Source organism: Macaca thibetana, chromosome 1, assembly GCF_024542745.1.
Source record: "Macaca thibetana thibetana isolate TM-01 chromosome 1, ASM2454274v1, whole genome shotgun sequence".
Classification (NCBI taxonomy): Eukaryota; Metazoa; Chordata; class Mammalia; order Primates; family Cercopithecidae; genus Macaca; species Macaca thibetana.
The window spans coordinates 1,495,718-1,514,235 of NC_065578.1; the positions used below are offsets into that span (position 1 = coordinate 1,495,718).

The 18,518-nt window shown below is 59.7% G+C and overlaps 1 protein-coding gene across 2 annotated transcripts in view; it reads left to right on the forward strand.

The window, feature by feature from the left end:
• Positions 1-16,651, forward strand: part of SKI (SKI proto-oncogene) — an 84,263-nt gene extending 67,612 nt beyond the window's left edge. The window contains exons 2-7 of one of the 2 annotated variants that reach the window (XM_050785974.1): positions 9,753-9,878; positions 10,061-10,176; positions 10,940-11,202; positions 11,397-11,689; positions 13,118-13,348; positions 13,652-16,651. In XM_050785974.1, coding sequence (XP_050641931.1) covers positions 9,753-9,878; positions 10,061-10,176; positions 10,940-11,202; positions 11,397-11,689; positions 13,118-13,348; positions 13,652-13,840 — 1,218 coding nt within the window. In that variant the 3' untranslated portion in view covers positions 13,841-16,651. Of the gene's footprint in view, positions 1-9,752; positions 9,879-10,060; positions 10,177-10,939; positions 11,209-11,396; positions 11,690-13,117; positions 13,349-13,651 lie in introns of both variants that reach the window. The other variant, XM_050785962.1, reaches the window with a different exon arrangement.
• Positions 16,652-18,518: the final 1,867 nt, after the last annotated feature.

Genomic DNA, 18,518 nt, shown 5'->3' on the forward strand with positions numbered 1-18,518 from the left:
GCTGCTCCCCTCAGCAAGGGAACGGCTGCCCCCATCCAGGGCCCCGACTCTCCCTGGCCTCCCCCATGCGTGGCAGGCTTTGCCCTTGTCCCTGTCTGCCCCAAACTCCAGCCGAGTCCCCGGTCTGCAGTCACCGCACACAACCTGGGGGCATTCTTACCTGCCTTGCCCTGGGCCCTGGTTCTCTGTGGGTGAGGGAACCTCAGCAAGGTTGATGTGATAAAAATCGTGTGTTTTTACTATTCTTCACCCAGAACCTGTGGGTGATAGAAACGTTGGTCACATCTGAGTTCTCAATCTGCAGTTATTTTTTCTAACTTGGAAATGCTACTTAGTAGCTGAATTCCGTATTAAAATCTGCTTATTGGCCGGGCGCGGGGGCTTAGCCTGTAATCCCAGCACTTTAGAAGGCTGAGGCGGGCGGATCACGAGGTCAGGAGATCGCGACCATCCTGGCTAACACAGTGGAACCCTGTCTCTGCTAAAAATACAAAAATTAGCCGGGCGCGGTGGCAGGCGCTTTTAATCCCAGCTACTCGGGAGACTGAGGCAGGAGAATGGCGTGAACCCGGAAAGCAGAGGTTGCAGTGAGCCGAGATCACGCCTTTGCACTCCAGCCTGGGCGACAGAGCGAGACTCTGACTCAAAAAAAAAAAAAAAAAAAAAAAAAAAAATCCTGCCTATTGAAAAAGGAACTCTTTTTAAAATTTAATCTCTAAGTTATGGCGTTGTGAGATTCCTGGACATGGTTTTCAGGTTGCTCTTGTAGCTTTGGTGAAAGGGCTTCATTAGCCTCAGGTGTGCTGTTGCCGACTGGTGGGGCGGCTTGGTCCTTCCCGACCTTTCCGAGGAGCTCCTGGCTCCAGCCCCCAAGATCAGGAGTTGTTTCATGGCTGGGGGCTGGAGGCCACCTTCTTTCTTTAATGGCCAGCAAGATAATGACAGGACTCACGGACTCACGGAGGTGTCAGTGTCAACTTGGTGGTGTCTGGGCACGGTGGGGAGCAGGGTTGGGGACAGAGTCGGGTTGGGGGTGCTGTGGAAGGGGTATGACCCTGGGGGACAAGGGGTCGCAGGGGGCCCCGGGCACAGCTGCATTGCCTGTTGCCATGGGCAGCAGCAGCGTCTCTGGCTGTGGGGTTTGTCTGAACCTGTGTCTTGCCCTCGTTGACCCAGGTGGGGCTCAAGGCTGTGCCTGCCATGAGCGGGGATGCGGGCCCCAGAGACCAGCCTGACCTCTCTGGCAGGAAGAAGACCACGTCGTGCTGTCTCCTCCTCCCCCGAGCCGGTTAGCTGTCTCAGGGAACCTGTAAGCCCAGACCCACCTGCTGCCCCACTGGGCCTTATCCAGGGCCACCTTGTCACGTCCTCCACTGAACGTGGGTGCGTGTAGATGCCAGCCCCTCGGTCTTGCCCAGAAGCTGTGGGAGGTGCTGGCTGCCGGGGGTGGCTATGCATGTCTGTCCCCATGGCAGGGAGGCCTCTGGGGGCCTGGCTGTCCCTCCTCTAGCTGCTTCTCACATTTTTGTCTCCCCGAGAGCCACCTGCTCTCCCAGGGCCCTCAGGCCCCCGTCTGCCAGTCTCCTGGCCCCTGGGCTGGGGTCCGCACCAGGCAGCACCCCCAGCAGGGCAGGACCCACCCTCCACAGCATCATGACTGCCACGCCCTGTGCCTGGGGTGGAGGCCACTCCCACCCAGTGGGGCCCCTCTGAAAAGGAAACTTGACCTCAGGGTGGTGACAGGGCTCTGTGGGATGGCCTTGGTGACAGGGACCAGAATGTTCCCTAAACTGGACGTCAGGCCCCTGGCTCAGATGGAGCTTTCTTTTCTTGATGGGCTTTAGAAGGTGAAAAACTAGGCTTCCAGAGGTAAAGCTGCACTGTGGGCTTTGTGGCAAATAAGTGCTGCCTGACCCCAAACAGCTGCGAAAGACTCAAACCTGGAGCCTTCCTGGTGTCCTGTGTGTCCACACAGGTGTGGCAATGTGGCAGCCCTGTGCCAGGAGCTGCCCCTCCCTGTCGCAGCAGCGACCATGCCAGCCAAGCACCCCTCTGGTTCCTCCATGCCAGCCGAGCGCCCCCCTGGCTCCCAGGCATCTCATCCTGTCTTGCGCTGAGGGCCGTGCTGTGGTGAAAACCATTCACCTCGACAGTTTGGCTTTCGACCAAGAATTCACTCTCATATTTTTGTTTTTTAAATAGATTTTTAAAATTAAGACTGTATTCACCGGGCGCGGTGGCTCACACCTGTAATCCCAGCACTTTAGGAGGCCGAGGCGGGCGGATCACGAGGTCAGGAGATCGAGACCATCCTAGCTAACACGGTGAAACCCCGTCTCTACTAAAATGCAAAAAATTTGCCGGACGTGGCGGCGGGCGCCTGTAGTCCCAGCTACTCGGAGGCTGAGGCAGGAGAATGGCGTGAACCTGGGAGGTGGAGCTTGCAGTGAGCCGAGATCGCACCACTGCACTCCAGCCTGGGCGACAAAGTAAGACTCCGTCTCAAAAAAAAAAAAAAAAAAAATAAGACTGTATTCAGATATAATTTGCATACCATAAAATTTTTTCCTTCCACAGAATATAGTTTAATGGTTTAACCATCATCATCAAAGTTGAGAACATTTTTGTCAGCCCCAACAAGAAGCTCCATACACATGACCCGTCACTCCCCAGGTCCCAAACCCCATCCGACACTGATCTTGGTGATTGGCCTGTCCTGGTCATTCCATAGAGCCACATGTGACTGTGTGTATCTGGGCCACGCGTGGCTGTGTGTATGAGAGCCATGCATGACTGTGTGTCAGCCACGTGTGACTGACTGTATGTGTGTCTGGGCCACATGTGACTATATGAGGGCCACGAGTTACTGTGTGTCTGGGCCACATGTGACCTTGTTTGGGCCACACGTGGCTGTGTGTATGAGAGCCATGCATGACTGTGTCAGCCACATGCGACTGTGTGTCCGGGCCACACGTGGCAGTGTCTGGGCCACACGTGGCTGTGTGTCCGGGCTACGTGTGGCTGTGTCCAGCGTTGGCACAGTATTTCCAAGGCTCCTTCCTTCCTTTTCATGGCTGAGTCATACTCCGTTGTGTGCAGAGACCACAATCTGTCTATCCCGTCATCTGTCCCCGGACACTTGGGCAGCTCTGCTTCGCTGCTGTGAGCACTCGTGCACAAACTGTCGTGTGGACGTGTGTTTTCAGTAACCTGCGTGTACGCCCAGGACTGGAATTGCTGGGCGATGTAACTGTGTTAAAGCTTCCGAGGACTGGCCAGGCTGTTTTCCACAGCAGCAAAATAATCGTACATTCCTCCCAGCAGTTCATAGGGGTCCCTGTGTCTCCATGTCATCATTGTCCAAACCAAAAAATTCTAGGCCGGGCGCGGTGGCTCATGCCTGTAGTTCCAGCAGTTTGGGAGGCCGAGGCGGGCAAATTACCTACATGAGTCCAGGAGTTCAAGACCAGCCAGGGTAACAAAGTAAAACCTTGTCTCTAGAAAAAAAAAAAAATACAAAAAATTAGCTGGGCATGGTGGCACATGTCTGTAGTCGCAGCTACTCATGAGGCTGAGGCAGGAGGATTGCCTGAGCCCTGGGAGGTTGAGGCTGCAGTGAGCTGAGATCGCGCCACTACACTCCGGCCTGGGTGACAGAGCAAGACTCCGTCTCAAAAACAAACCAACCAACCCAATTCAAGCCATCGTTGTGGGCCTGAGTCGGCGTCTCCCTGCGGTGTGGTTGCGTTTCCATAGTGAATGATGTCAGGCAGCTTTGCGTGTGGTTACTGGATGTTGGCATCCTGTTTGGAGAAGTGGCTACTCGAGTTCTTTCCCATTTGGAAATGGGGTTGTGTATTCTGTTTTCCTTGCTGACTTGTAGAGTTCTTCACGTGTTCTGAATCTGGTCCCTTGTCAGATACCGAGTTTGCACGTTTTCCCTTCCATCCTGTGGGCTGTCTTTTCGCTTTCTCGATGGTGCCCTTTGAAGCACAAAAATGTCATGATTGTTTTCTGGGAAGCCTTGTTGTTCTGTTTTCTGTCTGTTCCTTGTGCTTTGGTGTCATCGAAGCACTTCTGTGGGGGCGGGAGTCTGGACTGAGGCCGCTGCGTTCCTGCTATGAAAACCTTCACGTGCAGTCGCAGCCTCGGCTCCACGGACGGTTCAGTCCGGGAAATGGTTTCTGGGAAACGTTTAAGGAGGCCATGCACAAAAACCGTCTTTGCAGCGAGGGGCATGAGAGCACACGGTGCTGTTCCCACAGGGCCCGTGGCCTCTGCGGGTGAGAATTGGTGGCCTCCCTTGGAAATGCTGACTTGAGGTGCCAGGCACCCACCCAGGCTCTTGGTGTGGGCATAGGCTGTCTTCCACTTGAAGAATGTGGCAAGATGGTCTGAAAACCACAGAGTTTGTTTGGAGACACGGTCTTGCTGTGTTGCTCAGGCTGGAGTGCAGCGGTGGGATCATAGCTCACTGCAGCCTCCACCTTTCGAGGTCCAGAGATGCTCCCACCTCAGCCTCCCAAGTAGCTGGCATTACAGGCATGAGCCACCACACTGGGCCCACGGCTGAAGTTTGGGTTGTATCCTTTTAAGGCATAGCAGACGGGTTTTCAGCCACACTGAAAAGCTTACCACAGCAGAGTGCTTCTGGGCCACGTACTTCGGGAGCAGGGCCGCAGGCAGGACCTTGGGCACCCAGCCCGCTCACCACGCTGCAGGCAGCCTCTTGGGAACGTCAGAACACCAGCACAGGCGATCGCCACAGAACCTGGATTGGGGTGATCCTGCCGTTCCACCTGCTGTGGCCCCCGGGCTGCACCGCCATGTGGCCTGTGGCTGGCAGCTTCTGGAGACTTCTTGGTACCTACAACATCTGCGCCACTCCATGGCATTGCCTGTTGGTGGCAGCCATCCCCTCCACAGGCCGGTGTCCCCTGTACAGAGATGAATTGGCGCTCACGGACTCACCCTGCGAGGCAGCATCGGCATCTACAGGACTTCCCGGCCCTTGGCCGCACGTTTCCCCCCCGTTCCCGTCGTGGCAGCTGTGCCTGGGTGCGGACGCTGCATGCTGACGAGAGGAGGCTTGGGCCTGCTTGGTGTGCGTGAGTGGGTCAGAGACTGGTCTCTCCATGTGGCGTGTGCATTCCCTTGGAGGGTCCCCTGACCCCATGGCTGCAGCCTGGCAGGAGAAGACACTGAGTGGGACGCACGGGAGGGGATGCAGGGCGGGCTGTGCTGTGCAGCAGGCCTTGGGGCGTAGAGTGGCCCATCCCCGCACCAGGCTGCAGTTTTGACACCAGCTGGTCGTGGGCCGAGTGTCCATGCAGGTGTGGAGACAGAAGCCTGACCCACAGAGCTTGGCGGTGGCCCCTGGACTGACCTGTGGGATGCACAACCGCTCTGCCACTGTGCGTCGTTCACACGCGAAACTGACGCCACAGAGGCCTCAATGTCTGTTTCAGCCGGATACATGCTGTGCCCCTCATGGGGGCACATCTGGCCACTGGACATCGGGGCCCTGGGGTGACTGAGGCTGGTGCCCTCGTGACAGGTCGCTGGGCTGCAGGTTGAACAGGAAACTGGTTTTCTCCACTCGGCGAAGTCCCCTGTGGTTCTCCCTGTGGTTGGAGGAAGTTGTGTTGACATTATCATGAGTGCTGCTGTGCGCCCCTCTCTGCCCACCACTCACTACCGCCTCCCCGGAGTCTTGCTCTGGGGGGGTCCTGGTGTGGGATCTGCCTTCTGTCGTCCGGTGGAGCCTTGCCCGCTGGTGCCTGTGAGCCCCGGGTGGGTGGACGCCGGGTGGTCCTGGAGGTTCACAGCAGGCTCTACGTGTGGTTGTTTTGATTTTGGGTGTGAATCCTCTCAGCAAAGGTTGACTCAAACCCCAGTGTCCCCAGAAGGTTCGAGGCAACGACCGTCAGCACCGAGTGGCCAGCAGGGCGGGGATGTGGCCTTGAGCCCTGTCATTCAGCTTCAGTGTGAGAGAAGCAGCCCGGAGCTCTGGGCAGCTGCTCAGGGACTCGAGTGACCATCCCTGCCTCGGGACCACATGGGCGGGCGGGGCACAGCTGGTGCCCATGTCCTCCTCACAGGCTCTGGAAGTGAGAGGCGCTGAGGCCACAGTGGGGGAGGTGGCTGAGCTGACCACCCGGGCTCTCGGTGCCCTGGGAGGAGCTGTCATTAGGACATGTGCAGACTGGGTTCAGCCTGTCTGGGGTGGCTCAGGTGCCTGGGGACGGAGGCCAGCTGTAACCGCTGCTGTATTCAGTCTCGGGTTAGTGCCCTCCGCCTCTGCGGCGTCTCCCTCGGCAGCCGTCCAGGACTCCAGCCTCCCTGCCAGGGTAGGGGACGTGGAGCCTCTCCTTGGTCTCTGGGGTTGAGCTCTTGTGTGTTTGGACCCTGTGGGATCTGGCAGGAGAAGCAGCCCCCACTCTTGTTGAGCCAGGGGCCTGGGGAAGGGAGATGGCAGTTCTGTGACCTCCAAACTCCCTTTCCTCATTGCAGGGAATGGGTCAGTATTTCGCTCTGAGCCCTGAGCGTCTGCACATACCAGGCAGGAAAGGGTCCCAAGGCCTTCTTGGTGGCTCTTCTCTGTTCTTCGCACCTTGCAGGCCTGATACGCAGGGCCCCCGAGGGTGGGGTGTGCATTTTTGGAGAGCGTCTTTTCTGGGACACCCCCCATGGGGAGTCGCTGGCTTGCCTGTAGCAGTATACTGTGGCTGCCCCGTTCTGGGCAGGCGGCCACTGCCAGCTCCTCACCTGTTTGGGTCACCGCCTCTGCATAGGTCCTTTGGGCTTTGGGCAAGAACTGTTCCGTCAGAGGGCCTAGGGTGTCCACAACCTTGGGCCCACTGTTCCTCAGCCCTGCCCTGGCAGGGGGGCACCTGCACATGGGTGCAAGCTCACACTCGTTCCCCGGGTGCCTGCTGTCCAGGTAGCTTGCCTGGTCATTGTCGGGGTGTGGGGAAGGACCCCAGGAGGAGAAGTGGCCACGGGGCAGTGCGGCGTGTCGGCTGGCCTCCGCTGTGCAAGCTGACAGTGGCCTGAAGGGCTTTGGGATGGCCCAGCCCCATTGCTTTGGTGTGTCAGGTCCAGAGCCGTGCTCCTGCCTCATGGCCTGTGGGCTCCAAGGGCCAGTTCTGAAGCCCCAAGAAGGGTCACACCAGAGGCCAGCGGTTGTAGCTGCTCTTCCCAGAGGAAGACTCAGCCGTCTGTCACTGAGTGTGGTTTTGTCCCTGACCGACAGCTGACACTGGGGCCCCCGGGGGCCTTGGTAGGGCGGGTGGCATCCCAGGCCTGAAGACGGCTGTCTGCTTCCTGGGGCTTTGAGAAACCAATACTGCTCAGGTGACAGTCCCTCTGAGACTGTCACTTCCTCCGGCCGGCCCACAAGGGTGCAGACACCCTCTGTTTACACATTCCCCTCGTGATGCTGCAGAGAGCCCGCTCCGAGAGCTGGGGAGTGCCTGATGAGGATCCGGGGTCTTAACGGAGTCATGTCTCCGAAGGCTCGTCCTGGCCCCCTGAAGACCAGGAGCCTCCCTGGCCCCAAGGATGGCCCCAAGCCCATCTGCCTCAACCCTCCAGATCTGCAGGGTCCTCGGCCACCCCCACTGAGCGGATGGGGGTCAGGGTCCTGGGCCTATGGTCCTCCCGCCACCTCCACAGGGCAGCTGCTGGGGCCCCGCCAGACAGAGCTGTGTTCTCAGATGTTGGCTGTCATGGAGGTGGCCTGAGGCGTCTGACTCTTTCCCCTCAAGGAGTCTCTGAGTCTCCCAGAGTCAGCGCCGGCTGTTGTGGCTTTTCCCCGGGTGAGAACTGAGCCGAATTTCCGCGCCCGCTTCAGTGGCTGCTTAGACAGGAAGCTCCACCCAGCTGGGCGTCCTCGGCCTTCTGTGCCTCTTGGGAGGGTCTGCATGATTCCGGAAGGGGCTCTGATGCAGCTAGGATGGCACCCGCCCCTGCTGGGCACAGGCACGGCACCCTGCGGTCAGGGCCTCCGCCAGACGTCACCAACACTCACTTCCCCTCGAAAGCTACCACATAGAGGGGGTATTTTCGGTGTCTTTTTTCCTGAACAGCTGTTTTAGTGTCTCTGAAAAAAACCGTCCACAGCCAGGGCTGCGTGAGCCTTCAGGGGCTGCCTGCCCTGCGTCCACGGCCCTGTGCCCGAACACTTACCTTTCTCCCTTGGGCCCAGGTCAGAGCCAGGCACCCACCCCTCCCCTGGCCCCACCCTGCTTGTTCCCTGAGGGCTGCAGGGTACGTGCACGTTCTACAGGGGAGGCCACAGGCTTTGGCCAGATCTTCCCCCAGGGCCCTCCATCCCCGTAACTGGGGCACCTTGATGGACAGCCTGCCCTGTGCCCCACCTTCTCCTTAGGGAAGCAGGGTCCCTGCTGCCTCCAGGAGGCTGGTTCCTGATGCCCCGTCTCCTCCTGGAGTCCTGGAGGTGGGAAGAGCCCCCGGCCCTGAGTGTGCTCTGTCCACCAAGGCTTTCTGGCTGAGGGCAAGGGCAGCGCCCCCACCGCCCCACTGTGCTGCCCCCGCTTGAGGTTGGCCTCAGCAGAGTGAGCAGGACCTCACCCCGTGAAGGGTCCCTTGCCCTGTGTGGCCTCTTCTGCACTGGCCCGTGGTGTAGACCTGGCACCAGCTGCCCTGGGAACTCTGTGCTGTCCTGTGGGGTCTTTGGCAGTAGAGGAATGCTTGGTCGTACAGAGACTGCCCTGTGATTTTGCTTGGGAAGAGACCTTGGGTCTCATTTGTGCCTTGTGGGCAGCGTGTCTCAGGGATCTCCAGCCACAGGGCTGGGGGAGTTCATGTTTGCCTGAGGCTGGATGTACCGGCTCAGGCCCCCAGCACACAGCCTGTATCATTCACTGATTCTTGGGGGATGTGCCTGGGTACCTGACACACAACACCTGGTTCTGGGTGGGCTGGGTCCGGGCACCTTCGCTAAGCTTCCTCCAGCAGCAGGGCTGGCAGGGAACGAGGAAAAGGTGTGTGTGGTGCCATCCTGTAGACCAAGGCTCCTTCGGGGATGGTGTCCTTCGTTTTGAAAGTGTTTCCTTCCTGTGGGGAGGGGGTAGCCAGAATGCCCACTCTTCAATGCACTGGTGCCAGTGGCCCACAGGGACACGGTGTCCCCTTCTCACGAACCACCCGTACCACAGCTGCCCTTCCCAGACGCATCTGTCGTGAGTGGCTCTCACCGCGCTGTGGCTGTTTGAGCTGAGTGCCCAGCATGGGCACCCTCTGAGAACACACTCGGGTTCTTGGAAAGGGGTTTGGCAGGAGAAGGACGAGGGACTCCAGGCCAGGCTGAGCTGCTGTGGAAGGGGTCTTGGTTCTCCATCTGAAACCTGCTGCAGCCGTGGGTGAGGTCACCCGGAATGGCAGGACAGGGTCCGCTTTGTTCTGTCGGAGATGACCTGTTCCTCAGCACAGCCTCCATGCACCTGTTGCGCGTGACCCAAGGGCCTTTATGCAAAGTGGACTCGGCCTCCTGGGGGGTGCCATGGAATCTGCCTTCTGCACCACTCAGGGTCCTTCATGGCCAGAGTGCCTGGGGCTGTGACTGCCACGCTGGCCACGGGCTGGTGGAGGGACCATGCCCTGGGCACCACTCAGGGTCCTTCATGGCCAGAGTGCCTGGGGCTGTGACTGCCACGCTGGCCACAGGGTGGTGGAGGGACCATGCCCTGGGAACCAGATGTGCCAACAAGTCCTTTCATTGATCGCAGGTTTCCTCTGAGCCCCCGGCCTCCATAAGACCCAAAACAGATGACACCTCTTCCCAGTCCCCCGCGCCTTCCGAAAAGGACAAGCCGTCCAGCTGGCTGCGGACCTTGGCCGGCTCTTCCAATAAGGTGCTGTGGGGCCTGTCAGGGTCCTTGGGGTGGTGGGTGGTGGGTACTGGGCCCTTCTCCTTGGGCAGACCCAGCGGCTGGCGGCTCTGTCTGCCCCCCACTGAGGGCTGGCACCCGGCACAGCCTCGGGGACGTGAAGTGGCTTTTCTCCTGGTCACTCACACAGACGACTCTCTCGACAGAGCTTGGGCTGTGTTCACCCTCGCCAGCGCCTCTCTGCTTTCCGACCCTGGTCCCCCGCGGTGTCAGCGAGTGAGAAGGAGCTCTCCCCACACCTCCCGGCCCTCATCCGAGACAGGTGAGTGGGCACCATTCACAGGTGTTTCTGGCCACGGGGGAGGCCCCACGAGGGCTGTGCACACGGACGCGCCCATGTTTCTGCAGGCTGGGTGCCCAGACCTGCCGCCTTTTGGTCAGGGCAGTCTCAGTGTTGGTTCCTTTGGCTGGCGTCATGACGGTGAGCACACCTAGAGCGTTCCCTGTGTTCTGGGTGGAGTCGTGGGTGGAGCCCTGTCTGCTGGGCGCAGCCTCTTGATGTGGTGGTCGGCCTGTGTCTGGCCTGTGCGAGATACCCAGCAAGTAGAAAATACTTACGGGTTCTTAGGAACTGAAAGCTTGACTTTAAGAATCAGAGCTGGGGCCGGGCGCGGTGGCTCAAGCCTGTAATCCCAGCACTTTGGGAGGCCGAGACGGGCGGATCACAAGGTCAGGAGATCGAGACCATCCTGGCTAACCCGTCTCTACTAAAAAAATACAAAAAAAACTAGCCAGGCGAGGTGGCGGGTGCCTGTAGTCCCAGCTACTCGGGAGGCTGAGGCAGGAGAATGGCGTAAACCCGGGAGGCGGAGCTTGCAGTGAGCCGAGATCTGGCCACTGCACTCCAGCCTGGGTGACACAGCGAGACTCCGTCTCAAAAAAAAAAAAAAAAAAAAAAAAAAAGAATCAGAGCTGGGAGAGAAAGTCTTTCCTCTGTAACACCTTCGGAGCGGGTGTGTGCCACGATGGGTCTGGGTGGCTCTTGGGGACAGAGGTACCTTCCCGACACCCGTTTGCCTCTCCAGCTTCTACTCCTACAAGAGCTTTGAGACAGCCGTGGCCCCCAACGTGGCCCTCGCACCGCCGGCCCAACAGAAGGTTGTGAGCAGCCCTCCATGTACTGCTGCCGTCTCCCGGGCCCCCGAGCCTCTTGCCACTTGCACCCAGCCTCGGAAGCGGAAGCTGACTGTGGACACCCCAGGAGCCCCAGAGACGTTGGCACCCGTGGCTGCCCCAGAGGAGGACAAGGACTCGGAGGCCGAGGTGGAAGTTGAAAGCAGGGAGGAATGTACGTGTGAGTCGCTTTCTGTGCCTACCTGTGGGCCGTGGGCTGTGGGCGTGGCACCGGCTGAGGGGGTTGGTTGCCTGGGGGTGCTTCGGCGGCCCCGTGTTTCGCAGGTTCCTCTGGGAGCGGCGCGTCTCCCTGATGTGGAGCTGCCGGGCACTTCCGTGACTTCGTTTCTGTCTCTGCTTCCTCCTCAGTCACCTCCTCCTTGTCCTCGCTCTCTTCCCCGTCCTTTACCTCATCCAGCTCCGCCAAGGACCTGGGCTCCCCGGGCGCGCGTGCCCTGCCCTCTGCCGTCCCTGATGCCGCGGCCCCTGCCGACACCCCCAGTGGGCTGGAGGCGGAGCTGGAGCACCTGCGGCAGGCGCTGGAGGGCGGCCTGGACACCAAGGAAGCCAAAGAGAAGTTCCTGCATGAGGTGGTCAAGATGCGCGTGAAGCAGGAGGAGAAGCTCAGCGCAGCCCTGCAGGCCAAGCGCAGCCTCCACCAGGTGAGCAGGGCGGGTGGCGCTAGGAGGTCCAGGGTGCGGGCGGTGAGCACAGCCTCCACTAGGTGAACGGGCACAGGTGATGCCTCCTCCCTTCCTGGCTGCCCCATGTGCTCCTCTCCGCCTCCACCTCAGTGGGCCTGCCTGGGACCTTGGGGGTCCGTCTCCCGAAAGCTGCAGCTCTGGATATGGTGAGCCCCTCAGTGTCCCCAGGCCGATGGACATCCCAGGAGGCCCCTGCATTTGGCTTGACCACAGCTTTCCCCATCAGGATCACACACCCTGTGTGGTGGCCCCACGAAGGAAGTAGCCGTGTTCCTCTGGTATAAAGAAGGCCGGGCTATTTTTAGTGGCAGAAAGAGTCGGGAGCAGCTGCACGGAGACAGTTCCTTGCTCTGTGTGCTCCAGGAGTGGGTGTTCACGCGCTCCGCCAGCAAGACCTGGCTTCTGCAAAACAGGCGTGAGGGGTGTGCTTCCTAAAGCCTGGTATTCCAGGAGGCGGCTCCTGCCAGGCCTCTCAAGTAGGAAGGAGAGGGCTCGGCCCGCGCGCACACCCCACCTGCACACGCTGCTTCTCTGGGCTCTGCCTCACGGTTCTCACGCTGCAGCTCCGGTCTCGCGCCTCCTTTTACGTTGTTTAGGTTTCTTTCTGACTTGACTGAGGGAGGCGCAGTTCACAGGCAGGGCTGCCTGCGGGGAGAGGTGTGCGGGTGGCCCGGCCTTCACCCAGCCCCAGCCTCGCTAAATTCACACCTCGGCGGTGTCTGGCAGCTTCCGCGGCGTGGGCTTTAGCACAACACAACCCCGTCGGCCCTCAGAGCTGCAGGGTTATCGACGTGCCCCCTTGCGCGTGCCAGTCCCTCGCCCCAGCGCGTCCCCCGCCACTGTTGTCCTTGATTCTGGTTGGAGGTGTGATTTCCCACATGCATATTCATGTGGTGGTTGCAGCGTGGGGTGTGAGTCACACGGATATTTTCATGGGGAGGCGGGGGGCTTGTGGAGGCGCCCAGTGGATGGATGTCTCCATCTGGCCGCGTGGGGAGACCCAGGGCCCTCAGATGGTGCGATGTCTGAGGCTGCCCTCCTCACATTGGTGGGAGCCGGGGCCTACTTGGCTGGCTGCCCTCAAGGGGAACATGGCCCTGGATGTCAGGGGAGGGCCCTGCTGCAGCCTCAAGTGTGACTGACTCAGGCCCCCAGGTGCAGCACAGCTGCCGCAGGCCTGGCAGAAACTCAGGATGGGGGTCTGAAAAGCCTTTGTGGGGTGGGGGCACCACACGAGTTGGGCACAGATGGGGCACTGGGGGCGGGGCTCGAGGGCACATTGCCAGATGGATGACCCCACGGGGCGGGCTGGGGGCTGCTGGCCATGGTTGGGGGGCGGCGCTGGGACCGGCTGGGAAGTGACCCTGAGCCGTCCCTGGCCCCCAGGAGCTGGAGTTCCTGCGCGTGGCCAAGAAGGAGAAGCTGCGGGAGGCCACCGAGGCCAAGCGTAACCTGCGGAAGGAGATCGAGCGTCTCCGCGCGGAGAACGAGAAGAAGATGAAAGAGGCCAACGAGTCCCGGCTGCGCCTGAAGCGGGAGCTGGAGCAGGCGCGGCAGGCCCGGGTGTGCGACAAGGGCTGTGAGGCGGGCCGCCTGCGCGCCAAGTACTCGGCCCAGGTATGCGGGTGGGGAGCCCAGACCGCATGGGGCCACCGTGGGCCCTGGTGGCCAGCCCTGCGCAGCCGGAAAGGCCTTGGAGCAGAATCTAGGGCCGGGACCGTGATCAGTGCGCGCCCTGACGGGCACAGGGTGGGTGGTTGCTGGGTCCTGTCTCGTGAGCCTATGTCCCGGCAGGTGGAGGAGGGACCGGCACGTGGCATGGGGGAGGCACAGGAGCGGTGCAGGAGCCTGCGGTGGGGGCAGCAGCGTCGGGCCTGGGCAGGGCAGCGAGCAGACGCTAACCACGCAGCTCCCTTTCAGATCGAAGACCTGCAGGTGAAGCTGCAGCACGCGGAGGCCGATCGGGAGCAGCTGCGGGCGGACCTGCTGCGGGAGCGCGAGGCCAGGGAGCACCTGGAGAAGGTGGTGAAGGAGCTGCAGGAGCAGCTGTGGCCGCGGGCCCGCCCCGAGGCTGCGGGCAGCGAGGGCGCCGCGGAATTGGAGCCCTAGATTCCGTGCCTGGCGCCGCCGACAACGCGGGTGCAGGGGGGCGCGGCTGGGCGGTGCAGCTCTGCCCGGCCGCGCCCCTGCAGCCCGCCCACACAGCACAACGTCTTACTGTGCCTATTACCAAGCGAGTGTTTGTAACCATGTAGTTTTGGAATCCACTGCAAAATTTTCTACTGGCCAAGTTCAAGTGAGCAAGCCGTGTCCCCCAACTGCAGCTGGAGACGGGGCCAGCTCGGCGGCATGCTGGTCCTCTGCTTGCTAGAACATTCTAACATTTACACTTTTGTTATAAGCTATTTAAAACCAGTAAGGAGACTTGAAATTCAGAAAATCAACACATTTTTAAATGACTAACTTTTAAAAGCCCCCAACACATAACGCCATCTGAAGACCCGCAACGGAGTGGGGGTGGCGGCCGCCCCACCCTCCCCACCCGGGGAAGCCATCACAGCTCATCTGCCCGCGGCTGCGTGAGGACAGCAGGGGTTTTTCTTCAGAGTCTATTTTTTCAGCGACAAGGACCCAGGTCTTCCTGCTGCTGCCAGGGAGAGCAGGGACAGTGCCGCGTGCGAGATGAGCTCGAACACTGCCCGCCTTACGCCCACCCCGCCTGCCATGTCGCCGTCGATGCCAGCGCTGCCCCCACGGGTACCAGGAGGTGCAGAGCCGCACAGGAGCTGCCCCAGAGCTGAGGGGACGGTCTTCGGCTCCTCTGCACCCCGTGATTCTGCCCAGGCTCCTCCACCACGAGGCACTGACCTGCGTCAGGTGGTGACCGTGGCTGGCGGTCACACCCTCAGCCCCTCCGGGCACACGTGCCGCCTGACCGGGCCATCTTTTCAGTTCGGCAAACATCGCTCCCTTCATTTTGGGACTGAGGCTGCAGCATTGGAACAAAACAGCATTATTTCAATTTTTCTTTTTTTTTTTTTTGTTCATTTAAACGTATATTTAGAACTGCACTTTGTCAACAACCTTCCCTTTCTATTCCCCAGTGAACTGAGGTTTTTACCGATTTATAGAGCAGTCAAATCCTAAGTGCTCGAGTGCTTAGAAACCCCCTCTGGTGCTTGGTTGAACAAGGGAATCACAAGAAAACGAAAATGCAAAAACTGAACTTCGGGGGTCGTTCTGTGCCTTCCAGCATCTTGTACAGCAAATCCTGACTCGTGTCTTTTTACCCCCAAAATATCTGTCTTCAGTAGCGACTGAATCTGCCACTCTCAGAATAAGTTCCTTGCATTTATTCCAAATAATCTCGTTTACTCTCACCTGTTTATGCAAATTGTATAAGGTTTCTTATGCCCAAGCTTGAAAAATGATTTCCCAGTAGACAAGAGGCGGCTACCCATCCTACAGTTACGGTATTTATTTACATAAGAAGATCTTACCGGAGTTCTTTGCTTGAATCCGTTGTAACACCCACGGCAGCTGCACGCGCTCACGGAAGGTGGAGATGACTCGCCCAGGTACAGACGACCTCGGGGCAGTGACGAGCAAAGACCAGAGACTGCTGAGCCCTCGCGTCTGGGTGGCGGAATTGCCTGCAGGGTTTTGCCCTTGGTTTACTGAGGGGGGTCTTGGTTGCTGCTGAAGCCCCCCACCCCTTCTAAAGTGCAATGCAAAAGGGACATCATGTATATGCAGCGTTTGTTTGGGTTTTTCTTTGCTTTTGTTTTCTTTGCGGTTGTTCTATCTGTGTGCATGGATTCCACACCTCTGCCGTAGGTAGATCCGTCAGCGGGCATTATTACCGTGTCTTGTAAAGGGTCGGTTTTGTTATGCAACACGCAGAATGCTGTTTTTAGCCTTGTTTTACCAGAGTTGTGTTTTTTCAGTCATTTCTTCAAGGGAAACTAAACGATTTAGTTGGAGCAAAGCTTTAAGTGTGTTGGCGTGCTTCTGTGTGGCTGTCCTGTCGCCAGGTCGAAGATCACCGTGAGGTAGAGGCCCTGCCCCATCCCCGGGGCTACCAGGTTTGCTCCGTTTGCTTTGAGTTTTTACACCCCAGAGGGAGATGAACTTTTCCAAGCTCTGTCTGGGCCAGAGCCTCTCCTTGCCCTTGCTCCATCCTGATGGTCACCGTTGGGTCCACGCCTCCACCGCCCCGTCTTGCCCCAAACGGAAAGCGCTGTGTCTGCAGTGGCAGCCCTTCCCCACTTTGGCTCTGGGAGGGTCCAGCCAGTGTCACCTGGGCCCACCCCTTCCTGCAGCTGCCAGGCCCGTGCGGTCAGTGGGACCCGGACGCGGGCAGGCCCTCCCTGCACCAGCCACTGGAGCTGGGGACCCTCCCAGGCAGTTCCCGCAGCTCTTAGCTCAGCCCACCAGGGTTGCTTCCACCCTCAGGGGCCTGAGTCTGAGGAGACAGCTGTGGCTGCAGGGCCGCTCTGGACTGGGGTCCCAGGCCCCGAGGGGTGCGTGCCTGGCTTCCCTTGGCACAGGTGCAAGTCAGTTTCCTTTCAGCAGAAGGGGGGAAGAGGTGTCCGCTGCGTGGGCTGCTGACTCCTCTGTGTGTGAGGCCCTTCATCTAAGTGATTTTGTATTCAGTTTAATTCTCATTATATTTCTATACTGAAAGAAGATTTTTAACGAAGGGAAAAACAACAGCAATAACATTCATATCTCTGGAGCAGCTAACTCGTACCCGTAACGTCTGCTTTTCGTACAGAACTAGCCAGTGTAAAAACAGTTCACCTGTAAATACTTGTTCCTTTTTCACCGTTGTATTATACATGTATATGCTGGGTCCTTTTTCAGAAACTCTTTTCTTACCTGAGAGTCGTCTTGTTTTCTGGGCTGTTTTTAACTGAGGAAAAAAAAAAATGCTTTCCTGCTGGGGGGCGGGGGAGACAGAGAAACCCGTGTGCGTTTCCCATGTGACACCCCCCTCCCTGTGGGTCTGAGCCCCGGCCCCCCCACCCCCCACCCCCCACCCCCCCCCCCCCCCCCCCACCTCCTTCCTCCCTCCCTCCCTCCCTCCCTCCTCCGTGGGTCCGAGCCCCGGCCCCCCCACCCCCTCCTCCCTGTGGGTCCGAGCCCCGCCCCCCCCACCCCCTCCTCCCTGTGGGACCGAGCCCCGCCCCCCCCCCCCCTCCTCCCTGTGGGTCCGAGCCCCGCCCCCCCACCCCCTCCTCCCTGTGGGTCCGAGCCCCGCCCCACCACTCCCCTCCTCCCTGTGTGGGTCCGAGCCCCGCCCCCCACCCCCCCTCCTCCCTGTGGGTCCGAGCCCCGCCCCCCCACCCCGCCCTCCCTGTGGGTCCGAGCCCCGGCCCCCCCACCCCGCCCTCAGCCCGCCAGGGTCCAGGGAGACATTTGTTCTTGCTTTAAGTCAGGAGTCACAAATGACTTTTTTTTCAATTAAGGAAAAAGCTCCATCTCTACCTTTAACATCACCCAGACCCCTGCCCCTGCCCGTGCCCCACGCTGCTGCTAACGACAGTATGATGCTTACTCTGCTACTCGGAAACTATTTTTATGTAATTAATGTATGCTTTCTTGTTTATAAATGCCTGATTTAAAAAGAAAAGAAAAAGAGCTTGGCATATTTATCTATTTCGCTGTGTACCTGTTAGTCCTTCCCCGACCCCGAAACAGATGACATTGTACAATAAAGGACTTTGAGAGGACTGCAGGACAGCCGTGCATGTGCCCACCGCAGCCCCTCCCCGGACCGGCCACACACGGGCGGCTGGGACCCCCTCGCGTTCAGGCCACTGTGGGTGGCAGCACTGTCACATGTCAGATCGTGGGCCTCGGGGTTTCCATCGACCCCGAGGGCACATGGGGTCCAGGTGGCCACCCTGGCACAACTGCCCTCTCGCCTCGTCCCCATCTTCTCCGAGCTGGACAAGGCCACGGAGGTTTCAAACCCCTGCGATTTAGGGAGCTTGCAGTCCCTCCTTGTAGCGCTGGATGTGGCTGGAGCCCCGGCTTGAGGCCACCATGGCCTTGGCCAGGCTGGGAGAAAACCCCACAGAGGGCAATGCCAGGACAGAAGATGGGATGGGGCCTTCCCGGCTGGGCCTCCACAGGGGCCTCTGAGGCCACACCTGGGGTTGGCCAAGGTCCAGCTCCCACATGGACACACCTGTCCCCAACGGGTGGGTCGCCAGCTCCCTGAGGAGCTCCTAGGTCACTTGCGGGAGGAGAGGAGAGGTGGCATCAGAACCCTGGACCCCAGCGAGCTGCCCTGAGGGAGACACAGAGGTCCCTTCTCCCCACCTGACCTCACGGTGGGCCCTTCCCAGACCCCTGTTCTGGGGAGTGGAGGTGCCCGCCGCACGCCCGTTTCGTGGAGGCACAGCCGCGGGCTAGGGTCCTGGGGTCCCAGGCCACCACCTCTCTAGGCTTTCTTAGGCCACCACATCCAGCATCTCCAGCCCATCCAGGCCCTGACAGGTGCATCTGGCCTGTGGTCTGAGAAATACTTGGACTGGAGAGCCCCTCTCCCCAGCCTCCCGGCACAATTCCCGGGTCCCCGTCTTCTCTCCGCCCCCCGGGAAGCGCCCCCAAGCCTGGGGCTGGAACAGACCTGGCCCTGCCCTCACTGGCACACAGGGACTTCCTCCTTCCCTGCCCAACTCCAGGGCCCCAAAGGCCTCACAGAGCCCCCCCAGGGAGGGGGTACAGGGCGGCCTCTAGACCACACAGGCCCACCCCAGCAGGCCTGGAAACACCC